Genomic DNA, 20,752 nt, shown 5'->3' with positions numbered 1-20,752 from the left:
TTTTTTTTTTTTCAGATACTTTTCTTTTTTTCCTTCATATTCAGCCCCAATAGTCCCTATGTTAACCCAGTTTTATCAGTTCTAATCATGCCTTCAAAGCACTACAAATCAGGGCCATAGAGCTGCACAGGCTAGTGCTGCCATCTATTTATTCAGATACACAGCACACCTGCAGCTGTACAATATGGTATTCCTAAAATAAACATATTGCAACCACTGGTTTTCAGATCCATCAATTTTTTTCGGTTTCAGTTCATATTTAATAGCTATTCTAGTGTACTACACAAACTTGGCCTTTAAAAAAAATCTAATTCTTAAAAAAAAAAGAAAGGAAAGGAAAAAACCCTTTAAACAATAATCTTTTTTTTTGTTTTTTAACCTCCTATGAATCCTCCAAACTTGGATCCGTCTTTCTCATCTGTCCTCCAAATAAAATCTGGTAACTAAATACTATAAAATCACTGTATTATGGTCTCAAAGAAAGGCACCTATATATCCCTCAAGTGCAGGGCTGAGGTAACAGGAAGGAGATAAGGCCTTTCATCCACTTAAAGGTAACAAGTCAGATGAAGAGTAGAAGAAAATCACAAATCACAGAGCACACATAGGTACTTTTAACTAATACAAAATTCACCTATTAACAGCTAAACTATTAAAAAAAAAGCACGTAGGGAGGGCAGCAGGGTAGTAGCTGGCATAAAATTTAAATAGCAAAGGATGATTCTGTTCACTGTTTCATTCAATGAGTAAATGCAACATGAGTGATGCCAATCTGTTCTTCCTGCACCTAGCTGTCTAGACCATTTCATGTCTCTCATGGTGTGACCACGTGTGGCACACAGTATGAGTCTCATTTTTTTAATGTTATTCTTCATATAACATAGTGAAGTAAGCTCACTACTTCAAATGATGTTCAGGGAGGAAAACCTGGCAGTACTGGATTTAATGTTTACTACCGTAATGGATGATATAGATTTTCTTTTTTTTTTTTTTTTTTTTTTTTTTAATTTTTTTATTTTAATAAACATATAATATATTTTTATCCCCAGGGGTACAGGTCTGTGAATCGTCTGGTTTACACATTTCACAGCACTCATCATAGCACATACCCTCCCCAATGTCCATTTCCCCACCACCCTCTCCCATCCCCCTTCCCCCCCGCAACCCTCAGTCTGTTTCTTGAGATTGAGTCTTTTATGGTTTGTCTCCCTCCCAATCCCATCTTTTCATTTTTTCTTTTCCTACCTCCCCCCAAACCCCCCCACCTTGCATCTCCCCTTCCTCATATCAAAGAGATCATATGATAGTTATATTTCTCCGATTGACTTATTTCGCTAAGCATGATACCCTCTAGTTCCATCCACGTCGTCGCAAATGGCAAGATTTCATGTCTTTTGATGGCTGCATAGTATTCCATTGTGTATATATACCACATCTTCTTTATCCATTCATCTGTTGATGGACATCTAGGCTCTTTCCACAGTTTGGCTATTGTGGACATTGCTGCTATAAACATTCGGGTGCACGTGCCCCTTCGGAGCACCACGTTTGTATCTTTAGGATATATACCCAGGAGTGCAATTGCTGGGTCATAGGGTAGCTCTATTTTCAGTTTTTTGAGGAACCTCCACACTGTTTTCCAGAGTGGTTGCACCAGCTTGCATTCCCACCAACAGTGTAGGAGGGTTCCCCTCTCTCCGCATCCTCGCCAGCATCTGTCATTTCTTGACTTGTTAATTTTAGCCATTCTGACTGGTGTGAGGTGGTATCTCATTGTGGTTTTGATTTGTATTTCCCTGATGCCGAGTGATGTGGAGCATTTTTTCATGTGTCTGTTGGCCATCTGGATGTCTTCCTTGCAGAAATGTCTGTTCATGTCCTCTGCCCATTTCTTGACTGGATTATTTGTTCTTTGGGTATTGAGTTTGATAAGCTCTTTATAGATTTTGGATACGAGCCCTTTATCTGATATGTCGTTTGCAAATATCTTCTCCCATTCTGTCAGTTGTCTTTTGGTTTTGTTAACTGTTTCCTTTGCTGTGCAAAAGCTTTTGATCTTGATGAAATCCCAATAGTTCATTTTTGCCCTTGCTTCTGTTGCCTTTGGCGATGTTCCTAGGAAGAAGTTGCTGCGGTGGAGGTCAAAGAGGTTGCTGCCTGCATTGTCCTCAAGGATTTTGATAGATTCCTTTCGCACATTGAGGTCCTTCATCCACTTTGAGTCTATTTTCGTGTGTGGTGTAAGGAAATAGTCCAATTTCATTTTTCTGCATGTGGCTGTCCAATTTTCCCAGCACCATTTGTTGAAGAGGCTGTCTTTTTTCCATTGGATATTCTTTCCTGCTTTGTCGAAGATTAGTTGACCATAGAGTTGAGGGTCTATTTCTGGGCTCTCTATTCTGTTCCATTGGTCTATATGTCTGTTTTTGTGCCAGTACCATACTGTCTTGATGATGACAGCTTTGTAATAGAGCTTGAAGTCTGGAATTGTGATACCACCGACTTTGGCTTTCTTTTTCAATATTCCTTTGGCTATTCGAGGTCTTTTCTGGTTCCATATAAATTTTAGGATTATTTGTTCTATTTCTTTAAAAAAAATGGATGGGATTTTGATAGGGATTGCATTAAATGTGTAGATTGCTTTAGGTAAAATAGACATTTTCACAATATTTGTTCTTCCAATCCATGAGCATGGAATATTTTTCCATTTCTTTGTGTCTTCCTCAATTTCTTTCATGAGTACTTTATAGTTTTCTGAGTATAGATTCTTTGCCTCTTTGGTTAGATTTATTCCTAGGTATCTTATGGTTTTGGGTACGATTGTAAATGGGACTGACTCCTCAATTTCTCTTTCTTCTGTCTTGTTGTTAGTGTAAAGAAATGCGACTGATTTCTGTGCATTGACTTTATATCCTGACACTTTACTGAATTCCTGTATAAGTTCTAGCAGTTTTGGAGTGGAGCCTTTTGGGTTTTCCACATATAGTATCATATCATCTGCAAAGAGTGATAGTTTGACTTCTTCTTTGCCGATTTGGATGCCTTTAATTTCTTTTTGTTGTCTGATTGCTGAGGCTAGGACTTCTAGTACTATATTGAACAGCAGTGGTGATAACGGACATCCCTGCCGTGTTCCTGACCTTAGCGGAAAAGCTTTCAGTTTTTCTCCATTGAGAATGATATTTGCGGTGGGTTTTTCATAGATGGCTTTGATAATGTTGAGGTATGTGCCTTCTATCCCTACACTTTGAAGAGTTTTAATCAGGAAGGGATGCTGCACTTTGTCAAACGCTTTTTCAGCATCTATTGAGAGTATCATATGGTTCTTACTCTTTCTTTTATTAATGTATTGTATCACATTGATGGATTTGCGGATGTTGAACCAACCTTGCAGCCCTGGAATAAATCCCACTTGGTCGTGGTGAATAATCCTTTTAATGTACTGTTGGATCCTATTGGCCAGTATTTTGGTGAGAATTTTCGCATCTGTGTTCATCAAGGATATTGGTCTGTAATTCTCTTTTTTGGTGGGATCCTTGTCTGGTTTTGGGATCAAGGTGATGCTGGCCTCATAGAATGAGTTTGGAAGTTTTCCTTCCATTTCTATTTTTTGGAACAGTTTCAGGAGAATAGGAATTAATTCTTCTTTAAATGTTTGGTAGAATTCCCCTGGGAAGCCGTCTGGTCCTGGACTTTTGTTTGTTTGGAGATTTTTGATGACTGTTTCAATCTCCTTACTGGTTATGGGTCTGTTCAGGTTATCTATTTCTTCCTGGTTCAGTTGTGGTAGTTTATACATCTCTAGAAATGTATCCATTTCTTCCAGGTTGTCAAATTTGTTGCCATAGAGTTGCTCGTAGTATGTTCTTATAATTGTTTGTATTTCTTTGGTGTTGGTTGTGATCTCTCCTCTTTCATTCATGATTTTATTTATTTGCGTCCTTTCTCTTTTCTTTTTGATAAGTCTGGCCAGGGGCTTATCAATCTTATTAATTCTTTCAAAGAACCAGCTCCTAGTTTTGTTGATTTGTTCTATTGTTTTTTTAGTTTCTATTTCATTGATTTCTGCTCTGATCTTTATGATTTCTCTTCTCCTGCTGGGTTTAGGCTTTCTTTGTTGTTCTCTCTCCAGCTCCTTTAGGTGTAGGGTTAGGTTGTGTATTTGAGACCTTTCTTGTTTCTTGAGAAAGGCTTGCACTGCTATATATTTTCCTCTCAGGACTGCCTTTGTTGTGTCCCACAGATTTTGAACTGTTGTGTTTTCATTATCATTTGTTTCCATGAATTTTTTCAATTCTTCTTTAATTTCCTGGTTGACCCATTCATTTTTTAGAAGGATGCTGTTTAGTCTCCATGTATTTGCGTTCTTTCCAAATTTCCTCTTGTGATTGAGTTCGAGCTTCAGAGCATTGTGGTCTGAAAATATACAGGGAATGATCTCGATCTTTTGGTACCGACTGAGACCTGATTTATGACCCAGGATGTGGTCTATTCTGGAGAATGTTCCATGTGCACTAGAGAAGAATGTATATTCTGTTGCTTTGGGATGGAATGTTCTGAATATATCTGTGATGTCCATCTGGTCCAGTGTGTCATTTAAGGCCTTTATTTCCTTGTTGATCTTTTGCTTAGATGATCTGTCCATTTCAGTGAGGGGAGTGTTAAAGTCCCCTGCTATTATTGTATTACTGTCGATGTATTTCTTTGATTTTGTTATTAATTGGTTTATATAGTTGGCTGCTCCCATGTTAGGGGCATAGATATTTAAGATTGTTAGATCTTCTTGTTGGACAGACCCTTTGAGTATGATATAGTGTCCTTCCTCATCTCTTATTATAGTCTTTGGCTTAAAATCTAATTGATCTGATATAAGGATTGCCACCCCAGCTTTCTTCTGATGTCCATTAGCATGGTACATTGTTTTCCACCCCCTCACTTTAAATCTGGAGGTGTCTTCGGGTCTAAAATGAGTTTCTTGTAGGCAGCATATGGATGGGTTTTGTTTTTTTATCCATTCTGATACCCTGTGTCTTTTGATTGGGGCATTGAGCCCATTAACATTCAGGGTAACTATTGAGAGATATGAATTTAGTGCCATTGTATTGCCTGTAAGATGATTGTTACTGTATATTGTTTCTGTTTCTTTCTGATCTACTACTTTTAGGGTCTCTCTTTGCTTAGAGGACCCCTTTCAATATTTCCTGTAGAGCTGGTTTGGTGTTTGCAAATTCTTTCAGCTTTTGTTTGTCCTGGAAGCTCTTTATCTCTCCTTCTATTTTCAATGATAGCCTAGCCGGATATAGTATTCTTGGCTGCATGTTTTTCTCGTTTAGTGCTCTGAATATATCATGCCAGTTCTTTCTGGCCTGCCAGGTCTCTGTGGATAGGTCCGCTGCCAATCTAATGTTTTTACCCTTGTATGTTACAGACTTCTTTTCCCGGGCTGCTTTCAGGATTTTCTCTTTGTCGCTAAGACTTGTAAATTTTACTATCAGGTGACGAGGTGTGGACCTATTTTTATTGATTTTGAGGGGCGTTCTTAGCATCTCCTGGATTTTGATGTTTGTTCCCTTTGCCATATTAGGGAAATTCTCTCCAATAATTGTCTCCAATATACCTTCTGCTCCCCTCTCTCTTTCTTCTTCTTCTGGAATCCCAATTATTCTAATGTTGTGTCGTCTTATGGTGTCACTTATCTCTCGAATCCTCTCCTCGTGTTCCAGTAGTTGTTTGTCTCTCTTTTGCTCAGCTTCTTTATTCTCTGTCATTTGGTCTTCTATGTCACTAATTCTTTCTTCTGCCTCATTTATCCTGGCAGTGAGAGCTTCCATTTTTGATTGCACCTCATGAATAGCTTTTTTGATTTCAACTTGGTTAGATTTTAGTTCTTTTATTTCTCCAGAAAGGGCTTTTATCTCTCCGGAGAGGGTTTCTCTAATATCTTCTATGCCTTTTTCGAGCCCGGCTAGAACCTTGAGAATTGTCATTCTGAACTCTAGATCTGTCATGCTACCTATGTCTGTATTGATTAGGTCTCCAGCCTTCGGTACGGCCTCTTGTTCTTTTTTTTGAGGTGAGTTTTTCCGCCTTGTCATTTTGTCCAGGTAGGATTTGCTTTCTCCTGCTGTGGAATTCCGCTGTTCTTGGTGACTGAAGTTGGTTTTGGATGGTTTCTTGTTGATCTTCTGGGGGAGGGGCCTGTTGTAGTGATTCTCAAGTGTCTTTGCCGCAGGCGGAATTGCACCGCCCTTGCCAGGGGCCGGGCTAAGTAATCCGCTCGGGTTCGCTTTCGGGAGCTTTTGTTCCCTGAGCGCTTTCCGTAGAGTTCCGGAGGACGGGAATGAAGATGGCGGCCTCCCAGTCTCCGGCCCGGAGGAGCCGAGAGCTTGGGGTTCCGCTCCTCAGTGCGCTCTCAGAGCAAAGTGCCCAATAGCCCCGCCTCCCTGGCTTGCGGTCGCGCCTCGAGGAAAGCAGTCAATTGTTGGAGCTGGAGAAAAGCGCCGGGTCGCTTTTGTCTCCGTGGCCTCCGGCCGCGCTCCGAGCCCACCCAGCCTGCGACCGGCACAAGGTAACCCCGGGCTTAGAGCTCACTCCTCGGCTTTGTCGCTATAGCTGGCTTCCCCGCTCTAATACCTGCGAGCTCTGCGGCACTCAGACACCCCCAGTCCTTCTGTGACCCCGCGGGTCCTGGGGTTATGCTGACCCCACCTGGGTTTCCCCCCAGTTTAGCCTCTGGAGCGATGTCTCCCAGTGGAGCCGACTTTTAAAAGTCCCGATTTTGTGCTCCGTCGCTCCGCCGCTTGCCGGGTGCCGGCCCCTCCCCCCGGGGTCTATCTTCCCGTCGCTTTGGATTCACTTCTCCGCAGGTCCTACCTTTCAGAAAGTGATCGATTTTCTGTTTCTGGGATTGTTGCTCTTCTTCTCTTCGATTTCCCGTTGGATTTATAGGTGTTCACAATGGTTAGATAAGCTATCTAGCTGATCTCCTGCTACCTGATGTCGTCTCAGCCTGCTACTTCTCCGCCATCTTGACTCCTCCCCATAAGAGACTCGATGATATAGATTTTCAATGTTAAGTGAATATATGCAACATATATATAAAGTCACTTTCCACACACACTTTCAGAAATCCCCGAGATCCCATTATTTAAGTAAATTATGGTTTTTAAAAGATAAAACAATTAAAACAATTTTATATTTCTAAAAAATAATAGTGAAACGTTATAAAAAGTTTCTTACTGGTTATTAGATCCTTCCCCATCACAATTAAAACTTTCTGCTTCATTATTACACACCAGACTCTGCTGTTGTAAATTCTTAAGATCATGATCCATGCTGCTCTGCAGATCAAAAAGGTGCTGTTCCACAGCTGCCCTAATTGTTCTTTCTAAAATGCTATAAAACAGAACACATGTTAGTGAGAAGCAGTCACCCTAACTGCATATTTGGCCACATAATTACAAATGTTAAAACGTGAGTAATAAAACAAATTATCAGGGTATTTAAATGGGTAAACTAGAGTAAAAAAAAAAGAAACACATAAAAGGAATACATGATAATGGATTAAATTTTTAAAAGAAATTATCATACAAATCAATCATATCACTATTACTACTAAGGTGGGAAAGATCAGTTGTCCCAGTAATTCGTTCCTTGCTCCTCTACAGAAAAACCATTTAAACAGATTTTTTAAAGCTACATGTATAAAGCAAAATAATTTGTCAACATTCAGCTAAATCAAAGAAACTCTAGGGGTCCTGTCAACATTTCTTACATGAAGTTTACTTCTCAAAGAAAACTTAATAAAAAAAAAAGATCTATGACATTTCTCAATCATTTCAGAAGACCAAAAAAATCATCTGAAGAAAGTTCAGTCTGTATTTTATATATTGGGCAATGCATTCCTTCTTCATTTGTTCCTATTGCAGTACATAAAAATATTAACTAGTTTCACTCCCTTATGTACAATCCTTCCCCTAAGGTAAGCAAAATAAATTCACAATTTTTAAACATATTTTTATTTAATAAATACATGATTTTTATTTCTACAGTTAAGTAATATTTTTAAATTTAAAAAAAAAAATGGTCTTCTATAAGTATATTACTTACTCCGCAGAGGCTGGTAAGATGCTGATGGGAGATAAATGGGCACTGTAATCAAAGAAAGACATTAGGTATAAAACTTTTCAGTACTAAGTAACTATAAAAAGTGTTGAAAACTGCCAGTTGCACTACCTTGACACAATCAGGGGAACAAACACCAAGTTTTAGGTTCGTTTCTGGCAGAGCAGGATTCTAATTTTCTAAAAAATTTATTTTTGGGGAAGCCTGGGTGGCTCAGTTGGTTAAGCAACTGCCTTCAGCTCAGGTTATCATCCTGGAGTCCTGGGATTGAGTCCCATTATCAGGCTCCCTGCTTCGTGGGCAGTCTGCTTCTCCCTCTGACCCTCCTCCCTCTCACACTCTCTGTCTCTCATTCTCTCTCTCAAATGAATAAATAAAATCTTTTTTAAAAAATTATTTTTCACACAGAAAATAAATATACATACCCGTGTGTGTGGCGCCAACTACTTTATTTGGTGCTCACTTGGAGAAACACTGACCTATATTCCAAGGCTCAAGGGAAAAATGTAGACTACTACCCCCAACAAAACAACCTCATCTAAGATAGTATAAGGGCTCAATGCGCACTCTGTATTCCTTCCCAGAAGTAAAAGCAATATGCTACTACTAGAGGATGTTCTCAAGTTACAAAAAAGGCAAAATCGATACTAAAATCATACTACTTCATTCACTGTACCATTAATAGGCCTTCCTTAGCAAATTCTGCACCACAGTATCTACTGATACTTATAAAAATATAGATAACATCCTCATTTTTACCATAGTTAAAAGTTTAACTGAAACCTACAAGATGTGGATACCACTAAAATGTTTAAAAGTAAAATGAAAGTGCTGGTAAGGTAAGGATGTGAAGCAACTAGAACTTTCCTATACTGACGCTGGAAATTTAAAATGTCCCAATCACTTTGGAAACCAGTTTAGCACTTTCCTATAAAACCTAGCAAATGAGCCAGCAATTGTACTCCTGGGTATTTACTCAAGAGAAGTGAAAGTGTAATTAATTCCACTGGAAAACTTGCACAAACACAGAGGCTTTATTCACAACAGCCAAACAAAGGTATCAACCCAAACAATCCCCTTGACTGTGCTTCTTAAGAGGTATATATGCAGGGGCGCCTGGGTGGCTCAGTGGGTTAAGCCTCTGCCTTCAGCTCAGGTCATGATCCCATGATCCCTGGGATCGAGCCCCGCATCAGGCTCTCTGCTCAGTGAGGAGCCTGCTTCCCTTCCTCTCTCTCTGCCTGCCTCTCTACTTGTGATCTCTGTCAAATAAATAAATAAAATCTTTAAAAAAAAAAAAAGAGGTATATATGTGTATGTGTGCATTTATCAAATGAGGGCATGTTATTGAGTGAAAGCTATGAACTCAAAGTTGATTTTTAAAGGAAAAAATCATTAACAGAAAAAAATCTACAAAAGGCATATAACAGCTATTTTTGGCAAATGGATATGGAGCATTTGAGAAGGAGCAAGTAATCCAAGTGGTGCTTAATACAATTTCAGTTTGAAAATTCAATGACTTTATGATTTCTGAACTTTTCTGTATATATGTGACTCTTCAACAAAAAGCTATTTTAAAAAAGTGAATGGAATTAGTTTTATGAAGATCCCCTATAAATGTGCCAACACAAACACTAACCAACATAAGGAACAGAGTCTATGAGATTAATCTTCTCAGGATTCACTCTGGAAAACAGTATGGACGTTCCTCAAAAAGTTGACAACAGAGCTACCCTACAACTCAGCAAGTGCACTACTAGGAATTTCCCCAAAGATACAAATGTCGTGATCCAAAGGGACACCTACACCCCAAAGTTTATAGCAGTGAAGTCCACAATAGCCAAACTATGGAAAAAGCCCAGATGTCCATTGGCAGATGAATGGATAAAGAAGATGTGGTGTGTATACACACACACGCGCGCGCGCGCGTGCGCGCGTGTATTGTGTATGGAGTATTACTCAGCCATCAAAAAAGGAAATCTTGGGCACCTGGGTGGCTCAGTGGGTTAAGCGTCTGCCTCCAACTTGGGTCATGATCCCAGGATCATGACCCAACTCATGCTTTCTCGCTCTATCTCAAATAAATAATATCTTTTTAAAAAATTTTTATTTAATTTTAAAAAAGGAAATCTTATCATTTGCAACAATGCAAATGGAACTAGAGGGTATTATATTAAGCAAAATAAGTCAATCAGAGAAAGATAATTATAGTATGATTTCATTCATGTGTGGAATTTAAGAAACAAAACAGAGGAGCATATGGAAAGAGAGGGAAAAATAAAACAAGATGAAATCAGGGGAAGACAAACCAAGAGACCCCTAATCACTGGAAACAAACTGAGGGTTGCTCAACGGGAGGGGCACTGGGCAATGGGGTAACTGGATGATGAACATTAAGGAGGGCACATGATGTAATGAGCACTGGGTATTAAATACAACTGATCAATCACTGAACTCTACCTCTGAAACTAATAATATACTATATGTCAACTGAATTTAAATAATAAGAAAAAAATGTTTTAAAAGGCTATGTATTGACAAAAAAAAGTCAACATAGTGGTTTCCTTTAGTTAGGGGGTGGGTGGAGATCAGCATTGTGAGATTTACTGGGGTGCTATCAGTGTTTACTTCTAGATCTAGTTGACGGCTATACAGGTAGACAGATGCTTTGACTAACTTGGTTTTGCTATACATTTGTTTTAGGCCTGTTTCTGCATGTATGACTTATTTTCCATTTTTTTTAAAAAGCTTTTAAAGAATAGATTTCTGGGGCCCTCCCTAAATCTCTGAGGTAGGCCCCAAAAGTCTACCATTTTTTTATCAGTACCAGTGATAACTCTTACCCATACTAATAAGTTAAAGACAAAATGACTAAATTTTCATAAAATGTTCCAGCTATCCAAAAGAGCCAAAAAGAGGAAAAGTTCTACCGATCTTATATTGGATGGATAGGCAGAGGAATTAATCTTTTTGGTTTTTACCCCTTTTTAATAATATTGTAAAGGTCCCTTAATATTGTAAAGTAAAGGTCCCTTAGCTCCAAAAAATATGCAGCGACAAATAAACAGTTCCTTTCAATAAATATTCTTCCCACCCCAAAAAAGCTATAGTAAATAAATCAAATAAATAGATTTTGTACTTTTAAGTCAGATTGTCATTCATGCTACAAAGCTGACTGCACAACTTCATTCTCTGAGCTTGTAAAGGACAAAGGACTGATCTGGTTTTCAAAGAATTTAATTATTCTATATTTTCAGAATATAGTCAATTTCCTTGGGTAAAAAAGCACTTAGGCACAAACCATGCTAATACTTACCTGTAAAAACTACTTGTCAATACAGTTATGCCATTTGTATCAGCAACAAAATAGCATAGGTATCATAAGGATGTGAGTTCTGATTAATAAAGACATAAGAAAAATACTTCTGGGGCGCCTGGGTGGGTCAGTGGTTAAGCCTCTGCCTTCGGCTCAGGTCATGGTCTCAGGGTCCTGGGGTCAAGTCCCACATCAGGCTCTCTGCTCAGCAGGGAGCCTGCTTCCCCCTCTCCCTCTGCCTGCCTCTCTACCTACTTGTGATCTCTGTCAAATAAATAAATAAAACCTTTAAAAAAAAAAAAAAAGAATAGTTGCTGACAAATTTAAGGTCAAATTACTTACATTACTTACATACTATATAGACAGATGCCATAAAGACCATGTTTATGCTAACTGTTTTCACTAACCCCCCCTGGAAGAAGACAAAGAGAACCAACAATAAATTACAAGGGTCATGCATATTTTAAAGTCCTCAGTCAAGTATAATGCTTAAAGTTTATAGTCATCCTCTGACCTTTTTCTCCCTTCTGTTAACTCTTTTTAAATCTGCCTACCATCACATAATCTTCTTGAGAACATTACATAAAATCAATCTTGCAGCCATTTATTCCAATTGTAAGATTTTGTAATTCAAATACAATAATCATAGGGAAATACTATTATTTCAATCTCCCAGTGACAACTATTTGATGTTACAAATAACACTTCAGTAACAGTACTGCAACTCTGCTTCAATTAAATCTGATACAGATCATTTTATGTGTGCAACAGAGCTCTGCAAGCCATTATGAATCCAACGCATCTCCCAACAAATAACAGCAGACAGAGAGACTTCAAACGCCATGAAGGATGGTGATGGGCTTATAAAAACTGCTGAGCAATTATTACAGCTGTAGTCTAAATGGAAGCAGGCTGCAACATGAGGTCACTACTGACAAGGAAAGACCTCATCAGGAAATCGCAAATTTCTTCCCAAGTCTATGCAATTTTGCAGGACACAGGAAAAGGGCATGAAATTTTGAATATGGGTAGAACTTCTGTAAGAATATAACTTTTAAAAACTCAAAAAAACAAAAGAATATAACTTTTATAAGAATATTTTGGCCTAATCCAATTTAAAGCAGAAAAACCAATCTGTTTGTTTTCATTAGTCATACTATACTATTCAAGGATATGTTATAAAACTATACTATTCAAGAATATGTTATGAAACTGATAAAACAGATGTATAATAGGTACAGTACCACTACTGTTCATTTATTATCCATATTCGGAAAAGCTCTAGTGGTAAATTTTTCTAATCTAAAATTAGGATGATTTCCACATAATTTATGCCAAAACCACACCAAAATTATCATTTTAAAAAATGGTAATTTCAAAAAGCAAATTTATGTACAAAATAAACAAACAAAAATCATATATCCTTTTCAAGCCAAAAGCAAAAACCCTTTCTTCACTTTCCCCAACAACTTGGGAATATTCTATACCTATGCCAAGAATAAAAAGAAAGAAAGATCCCTTACTATTTCTGGTCAGTTAAGTTGTAACAACTACAAGTCTTTAAAATATTAAATGCAGGCAACCCTCTTGGGGCCCCCTCATGTTTGGAGCTTTGTATTTTATAATTCAATAAACTTTGCTTTGCTGACCACCAAAAAAATAACAATAATAAAAATAAAATAAAAATATTAAATCCATCATTTATAGGGCAAGGGGAAGAGAAGAAAGAGAAACTATCAATATCTATCATGATCTGGTACTTTAAAGGAAATTTCACTTTAATAAACCTTTCTTATGAACCAGAGCATAAATTCTACTCTTTTCCACCCAACATATTTGATACTTCACCAAAATATATTCTCTTTCACTTACGAGGAACCCAACTAATGAAAACATGGTGAACTGATAAAAATCTGCCAAATGAATATTCTGCAAACTATCTGATTCAATGGATGAAAGAAAAGGGAAAAAGTTATGACTACTTTTTTCACCCATCTGTAATCAAGTGAAGGCCCATTTCCTTAGCAATAAGGCATCCACAGAATGAAGTTGGAGAAACTAATCTCAAAACCCTAAACTCAGAGCTCTTCCTCAATCACTGCATCTTCTTTTCTGTTTCAAAAGAACAAACCACCAGTAACCAATGAACTCACAAAAATGAAGGTCTACCAGGGTACCTGGGTGGCTCAGTTTGTTAAGCATCTGCCTTCTGCTCAGGTTATGATCTCTGGATCCTGCGATGCAGCCCTGCATAAGGATTCCTGCTCAGTGGGGAGTCTGCCTCTCATTCTCTCTCTCTCTCTCTCCCTCTGCCCACCCAACCGCTCATTCTCCCTCCCAAATAGAATCTTCAAAAAAAAAAAAAAAAAAAAAGAAGCAGCCCACCACAGCCCATAAAAAGAATATTGAAATTTCCATTTCTAAATTCCAAGTTTTAGCAAGGCATTAAAAGCACAACTGTAGGGACGTCTGGAGGGCTCCGTCAGTTAACTATCCCACTTTTTATTTCAGCTCAGGTCATGATCTTGGGGCCATGGGGCCATGGGGTCATGGGATTAAGCCCCAAGTCAAGTTCCTCTGGGTGTGGAACCTGCTAGAGATTCTCTCTCTCCCTGTGCTCCCCAATCCACAACTCACATATACACATATGTGCATGCTCTCTTTCTCTCTCAAAAAAAAGTGGGGGAGGGACAACTATAAATGAAGTCTATAATAATGCCAATTAACTTTTTGCTGTGTACTTCTGTAAACATGAGCATAAATTAAAATTTGCCTAAACCTGAAGCCTACATAAAAGATTATGAGGCACAAATTAAAAAAAAAAGCTAAGAACGTGTTCAGAAAAAAAAAAAGTTAAGAACTTATTCAGAACTCTCGCACCTGTCTTTAAATATTTTAAAGGTAGGGGCGCTTGGGGCGCCTGGGTGGCTCTGTGGGTTAAAGCCTCTGCCTTCGGCTCAGCTCATGATCTCAGGGTCCTGGGATCGAGCCCCGCTTCGGGCTCTCTGCTCAGCAGGGAGCCTGCCTCCCCCCCTCTCTCTGCCTGCCTCTCTGCCTACCTGTGATCTCTGTCAAATAAATCAATAAAATATTTAAAAGAAAAATCTAGGGGCACCTGGGTGGCTTAGTGGGTTAGAGCCTCTCCTTTCCGCTTGGGTCATGATCCCAGGGTACTGAGATCAAGTTCCACACTGGGCTCCCTGGTCAGCAAAGATTCTGCTTGTCCCTATTCCATCTACCCCTCCCTCCACCTCATGCTTTCTCTAATTAATAATAATAAATAATAAAATAAAATAAAATCTTTTAAAAAAATATTTTTTAAAAGTAAAAATTCCCCTAAAATCTGTATATTTAAATAGCAAAGCTAATTAACAGATAAATATGTGGACAGAAAGCACATTTTATGCTTTCTAAAGGCACTTTGAAACTGATCTTGAGATTTCCATGGACCTCATAGATAAGACTGATGCTTTCTGTGTACCCTAAGCTACTTAAACCTAAACCCCACCATTTTTTCCTCTCTGCTGTCAGGTCAACTGTCACAAAATATGACTAACAGCAAACAATACAAAGAAATAACAGATGCTGGGGTGCCTTGATGGCTCAGTCGGTTAAGTGTCTGCCTTTGGCTCAGGTCAGGATCCCAGGATCCTGGGATCGAGACCTTCATTGGGGTTCCCTGCTCAATGGGGAGCCCACTTCTCCCTCTTCCTCTGCCCCTCACTTGTGCACAGGTACATGCACTCTTTCTCTCTCAAATAAAATCTTAAGAGAGAAAGAAAGAAAGAAGAAATGAAAAGAGAGGGAGGGGAGGAAGAATGAATGAACAGACCAATCAATACTACTGCTACGGGGGAGGAGTCAAGATGGCGGAGAAGTAGCAGGCTGAGACGACATCGGGTAGCAGGAGATCAGCTAGATAGCTTATCTAACCATTGTGAACACCTACAAATCCAACGGGAAATCGAAGAGAAGAGCAACAATTCCAGAAACAGAAAATCGATCACTTTCTGAAAGGTAGGACCTGCGGACAAGTGAATCCAAAGCGACGGGAAGATAGACCCCGGGGGGAGGGGCCGGCACCCGGCAAGTGGCGGAGCGACGGAGCACAAAATCGGGACTTTTAAAAGTCGGCTCCACTGGGAGACATCGCTCCAGAGGCTAAACTGGGGGGAAACCCAGGCGGGGTCAGCATAACCCCAGGTCCCACGGGGTCACAGAAGGACTGGGGGCGTCTGAGTGCCGCAGAGCTCGCAGGTATCAGAGCGGGGAAGCCGGCTACAGCGACAAAGCCGAGGAGTGAGCTCTAAGCCCGGGGTTACCTTGTGCCGGTCGCAGGCTGGGTGGGCTCGGAGCGCGGCTGGAGGCCACGGAGACAGAAGCGACCGGGCGCTTTTCTCCAGGTTCCAGCAATTGACTGCTTTCCTCAAGGCGCGACCCCAGACCAGGGAGGCGGGGCGGTTGGGCGCTTTTCTCTAAGGGCACACTGAGGAGCGGAACCCCAAGCTCTCGGCTCCTCCAGGCTGGAGATTGGGAGGCCGCCATCTTCATTCCCATCCTCTGGAACTCTACGGAAAGGGATCAGGGAACAAAAGCTCCCGAAAGCAAACCCGAGCGGATTACTTAGCCCTGCCCCTGGCAAAGGCGGTGCAATTCCACCTGCGGCAAAGACACTTGAGAATCACCACAACAGGCCCCTCCCCCACAAGATCAACAAGAAACCCAGCTAAGACCAACTTCGCTCACCAAGAACAGCGGAATTCCACAGCAGGAGAAAGCAAATCTTATCTGGACAAGATGACAAGGCAGAAAAACTCACCTCAAAAAAAAGAACAAGAGGCCGTACTGAAGGCTGGAGACCTAATCAATACGGACATTGGTAACATGACAGATCTAGAGTTCAGAATGACAATTCTCAAGGTTCTAGCCGGGCTCGAAAAAGGCATAGAAGATATTAGAGAAACCCTCTCCGGAGAGATAAAAGCCCATTCTGGAGAAATAAAAGAACTAAAATCTAACCAAGTTGAAATCAAAAAAGCTATTAATGAGGTGCAATCAAAAATGGAAGCTCTCACTGCCAGGATAAATGAGGCAGAAGAAAGAATTAGTGACATAGAAGACCAAATGACAGAGAATAAAGAAGCTGAGCAAAAGAGAGACAAACAAATACTGGACCATGAGGAGAGAATTCGAGAGATAAGTGACACCATAAGACGACACAACATTAGAATAATTGGGATTCCAGAAGAAGAAGAAAGAGAGAGGGGAGCAGAAGGTATATTGGAGACAATTATTGGAGAGAATTTCCCTAATATGGCAAAGGGAACAAACATCAAAATCCAGGAGATGCTAAGAACGCCCCTCAAAATCAATAAAAATAGGTCCACACCTCGTCACCTGATAGTAAAATTTACAAGTCTTAGTGACAAAGAGAAAATCCTGAAAGCAGCCCAGGAAAAGAAGTCTGTAACATACAAGGGTAAAAACATTAGATTGGCAGCAGACCTATCCACAGAGACCTGGCAGGCCAGAAGGAACTGGCATGATATATTCAGAGCACTAAACGAGAAAAACATGCAGCCAAGAATACTATATCCGGCTAGGCTATCATTGAAAATAGGAGGAGAGATAAAGAACTTCCAGGACAAACAAAAGCTGAAAGAATTTGCAAACACCAAACCAGCTCTACAGGAAATATTGAAAGGGGTCCTCTAAGCAAAGAGAGACCCTAAAAGTAGTAGATCAGAAAGAAACAGAGACAATATACAGTAACAGTCACCTTACAGGCAATACAATGGCACTAAATTCATATCTCTCAATAGTTACCCTGAATGTAAATGGGCTAAATGCCCCAATCAAAAGACACAGGGTATCAGAATGGATAAAAAAACAAAACCCATCAATATGCTGCCTATAAGAAACTCATTTTAGACCCGAAGACACCGCCAGATTTAAAGTGAGGGGGTGGAAAACAATGTACCATGCTAATGGACATCAGAAGAAAGCTGGGGTGGCAATCCTTATATCAGATCAATTAGATTTTAAGTCAAAGACTATAATAAGAGATGAGGAAGGAAACTATATCATACTCAAAGGGTCTGTCCAACAAGAAGACCTAACAATCTTAAATATCTATGCCTCTAACATGGGAGCAGCCAACTATATAAACCAATTAATAATAAAATCAAAGAAATACATTGACAGTAATACAATAATAGCAGGGGACTTGAATACTCCCCTCACTGAAATGGACAGATCATCTAAGCAAAAGATCAACAAGGAAATAAAGGCCTTAAATGACACACTGGACCAGATGGACATCACAGATATCTTCAGAACATTCCATCCCAAAGCAACAGAATATACATTCTTCTCTAGTGCACATGGAACATTCTCCAGAATAGACCACATCCTAGGTCATAAATCAGGTCTCAATGGGTACCAAAAGATTGAGATCATTCCCTGCATATTTTCAGACCACAATGCTCTGAAGCTAGAACTCAATCACAAGAGGAAAGTTGGAAAGAACGCAAATACATGGAGACTAAACAGCATCCTTCTAAAAAATGAATGGGTCAACCAGGAAATTAAAGAAGAATTGAAAAAAATCATGGAAACAAATGATAATGAAAACACGACTGTTCAAAATCTGTGGGACACAACAAAGGCAATCCTGAGAGGAAAATATATAGCGGTGCAAGCCTTTCTCAAGAAACAAGAAAGGTCTCAAATACACAACCTAACCCTACACCTAAAGGAGCCGGAGAGAGAACAACAAAGAAAGCCTAAACCCAGCAGGAGAAGAGACATCATAAAGATCAGAGCAGAAATCAATGAAATAGAAACTAAAAAAACAATAGAACAAATCAACAAAACTAGGAGCTGGTTCTTTGAAAGAATTAATAAGACTGACAAACCCCTGGCCAGACTTATCAAAAAGAAAAGAGAAAGGACACAAATAAATAAAATCATGAATGAAAGAGGAGAGATCACAACCAACACCAAAGAAATACAAACAATTATAAGAACATACTACGAGTAACTCTACGCCAACAAATTTGACAATCTGGAAGAATTGGATACATTTCTAGAGACATATAAACTACCACAACTGAAACAGGAAGAAATAGATAACCTGAACAGACCCATAACCAGTAAGGAGATTGAAACAGTCATCAAAAATCTCCAAACAAACAAAAGTCCAGGACCAGACGGCTTCCCAGGGGAATTCTACCAAACATTTAAAGAAGAATTAATTCCTATGCTCCTGAAACTGTTCCAAAAAACAGAAATGGAAGGAAAACTTCCAAACTCATTCTATGAGGCCAGCATCACCTTGATCCCAAAACCAGACAAGGATCCAACCAAAAAAGAGAATTACAGACCCATATCCTTGATGAACACAGATGCGAAAATTCTCACCAAAATACTGGCCAATAGGATCCAACAGTACATTAAAAGGATTATTCACCACGACCAAGTGGGATTTATTCCAGGGCTGCAAGGTTGGTTCAACATCCGCAAATCCATCAATGTGATACAATACATTAATAAAAGAAAGAGTAAGAACCATATGATACTCTCAATAGATACTGAAAAAGCATTTGACAAAGTGCAGCATCCCTTCCTGATTAAAACTCTTCAAAGTGTAGGGATAGAAGGCACATACCTCAATATTATCAAAGCCATCTATGAAAAACCCACCGCAAATATCATTTTCAATGGAGAAAAACTGAAAGCTTTTCCACTAAGGTCAGGAACACGGCAAGTATGTCTGTTATCACCACTGCTGTTCAACATAGTACTAGAAGTCCTAGCCTCAGCAATCAGACAACAAAAAGAAATTAAAGGCATCCAAATTGGCAAAGAAGAAGTCAAACTATCACTCTTTGCAGATGATATGATACTATATGTGGAAAACCCAAAAGGCTCTACTCCAAAACTGCTAGAACTTATACAGGAAGTCAGTAAAGTGTCAGGATATAAAGTCAATGAACAGAAATCAGTCGCATTTCTTTACACTAACAACAAGACAGAAGAAAGAGAAATTGAGGAGTCAGTCCCATTTACAATCGCACCCAAAACCATAAGATACCTAGGAATAAATCTAACCAAAGAGGCAAAGAATCTGTACTCAGAAAACTATAAAGTACTCATGGAAGAAACTGAGGAAGACACAAAGAAATGGAAAACTATTCCATGCTCATGGATTGGAAGAACAAATATTGTGAAAATGTTTATTCTACCTAAAGCAATCTACACATTTAATGCAATCCCTATCAAAATCCCATCCATTTTTTTTAAAGAAATAGAACAAATAATCCTAAAATTTATATGGAACCAGAAAAGACCTCGAATAGCCAAAGGAATATTGAAAAAGAAAGCCAAAGTCGGTGGCATCACAATTCCAGACTTCAAGCTCTATTACAAAGCTGTCATCATCAAGACAGTATGGTACTGGCACAAAAACAGACATATAGATCAATGGAACAGAATAGAGAGCCCAGAAATAGACCCACATGCAGAAAAACGAAATTGGACTATTTCCTTACACCACACACGAAAATAGACTCAAAATGGATGAAGGACCTCAATGTGAGAAAGGAATCTATCAAAATCCTTGAGGAGAATGCAGGCAGCAACCTCTTTGACCTCAACCGCAGCAACTTCTTCCTAGGAACATCGCCAAAGGCAACAGAAGCAAGGACAAAAATGAACTATTGGGATTTCATCAAGATCAAAAGCTTTTGCACAGCAAAGGAAACAGTTAACAAAACCAAAAGACAACTGACAGAATGAGAGAAGATATTTGCAAATGACGTATCAGATAAAGGGCTAGTATCCAAAATCTATAAAGAGCTTATCAAACTCAATACCCAAAGAACAAATAATCCAGTCAAGAAATGGGCAGAGGACATGAACAGACATTTCTGCAAAGAAGACATCCAGATGGCCAACAGACACATGAAAAAATGCTCCACATCACTTGGCATCAGGGAAATACAAATCAAAACCACAATGAGATACCGCCTCACACCAGTCAGAATAGCTAAAATTAACAAGTCAAGAAATGACAGATGCTGGGGTGCCTGGGTGGCTCAGTGGGTTAAAGCCTCTGCCTTCGGCTCAGGTCATGATCCCAGGGTCCTGGGATCGAGCCCCGCATCGGGCTCTCTGCTCAGCGGGGAGCCTGCTTCCTCCCCTCTCTCTCTCTGCCTGCCTCTCTGCCTACTTGTGATCTATGTCTGTCAAATAAAGAAATAAAATCTTTATTTAAAAAAAAAAAAGAAATGACAGATGCTGGCGAGGATG

At 39.5% G+C, this 20,752-nt stretch overlaps 1 protein-coding gene across 1 annotated transcript in view; it reads right to left on the bottom strand.

The window, feature by feature from the left end:
* Window positions 1-20,752, bottom strand: part of FAM13B (family with sequence similarity 13 member B) — an 87,888-nt gene that overhangs the window by 35,697 nt on the left and 31,439 nt on the right. Inside the window, exons 9-10 of the mRNA XM_080804847.1 lie at window positions 8,110-8,151; window positions 7,240-7,395 (exon numbers count right to left, since the gene is read on the bottom strand). Of these exons, the coding sequence (XP_080660973.1) occupies window positions 7,240-7,395; window positions 8,110-8,151 (198 nt within the window). The remainder of the gene's footprint in view (window positions 1-7,239; window positions 7,396-8,109; window positions 8,152-20,752) is intronic.

This window comes from Martes martes, assembly GCF_963455335.1.
Source record: "Martes martes genome assembly, chromosome: 5".
Taxonomy (NCBI): domain Eukaryota; kingdom Metazoa; phylum Chordata; class Mammalia; order Carnivora; family Mustelidae; genus Martes; species Martes martes.
Note: the sequence above shows the minus strand (reverse complement) of the source record. Positions and strands in the feature narration are given on the sequence as shown.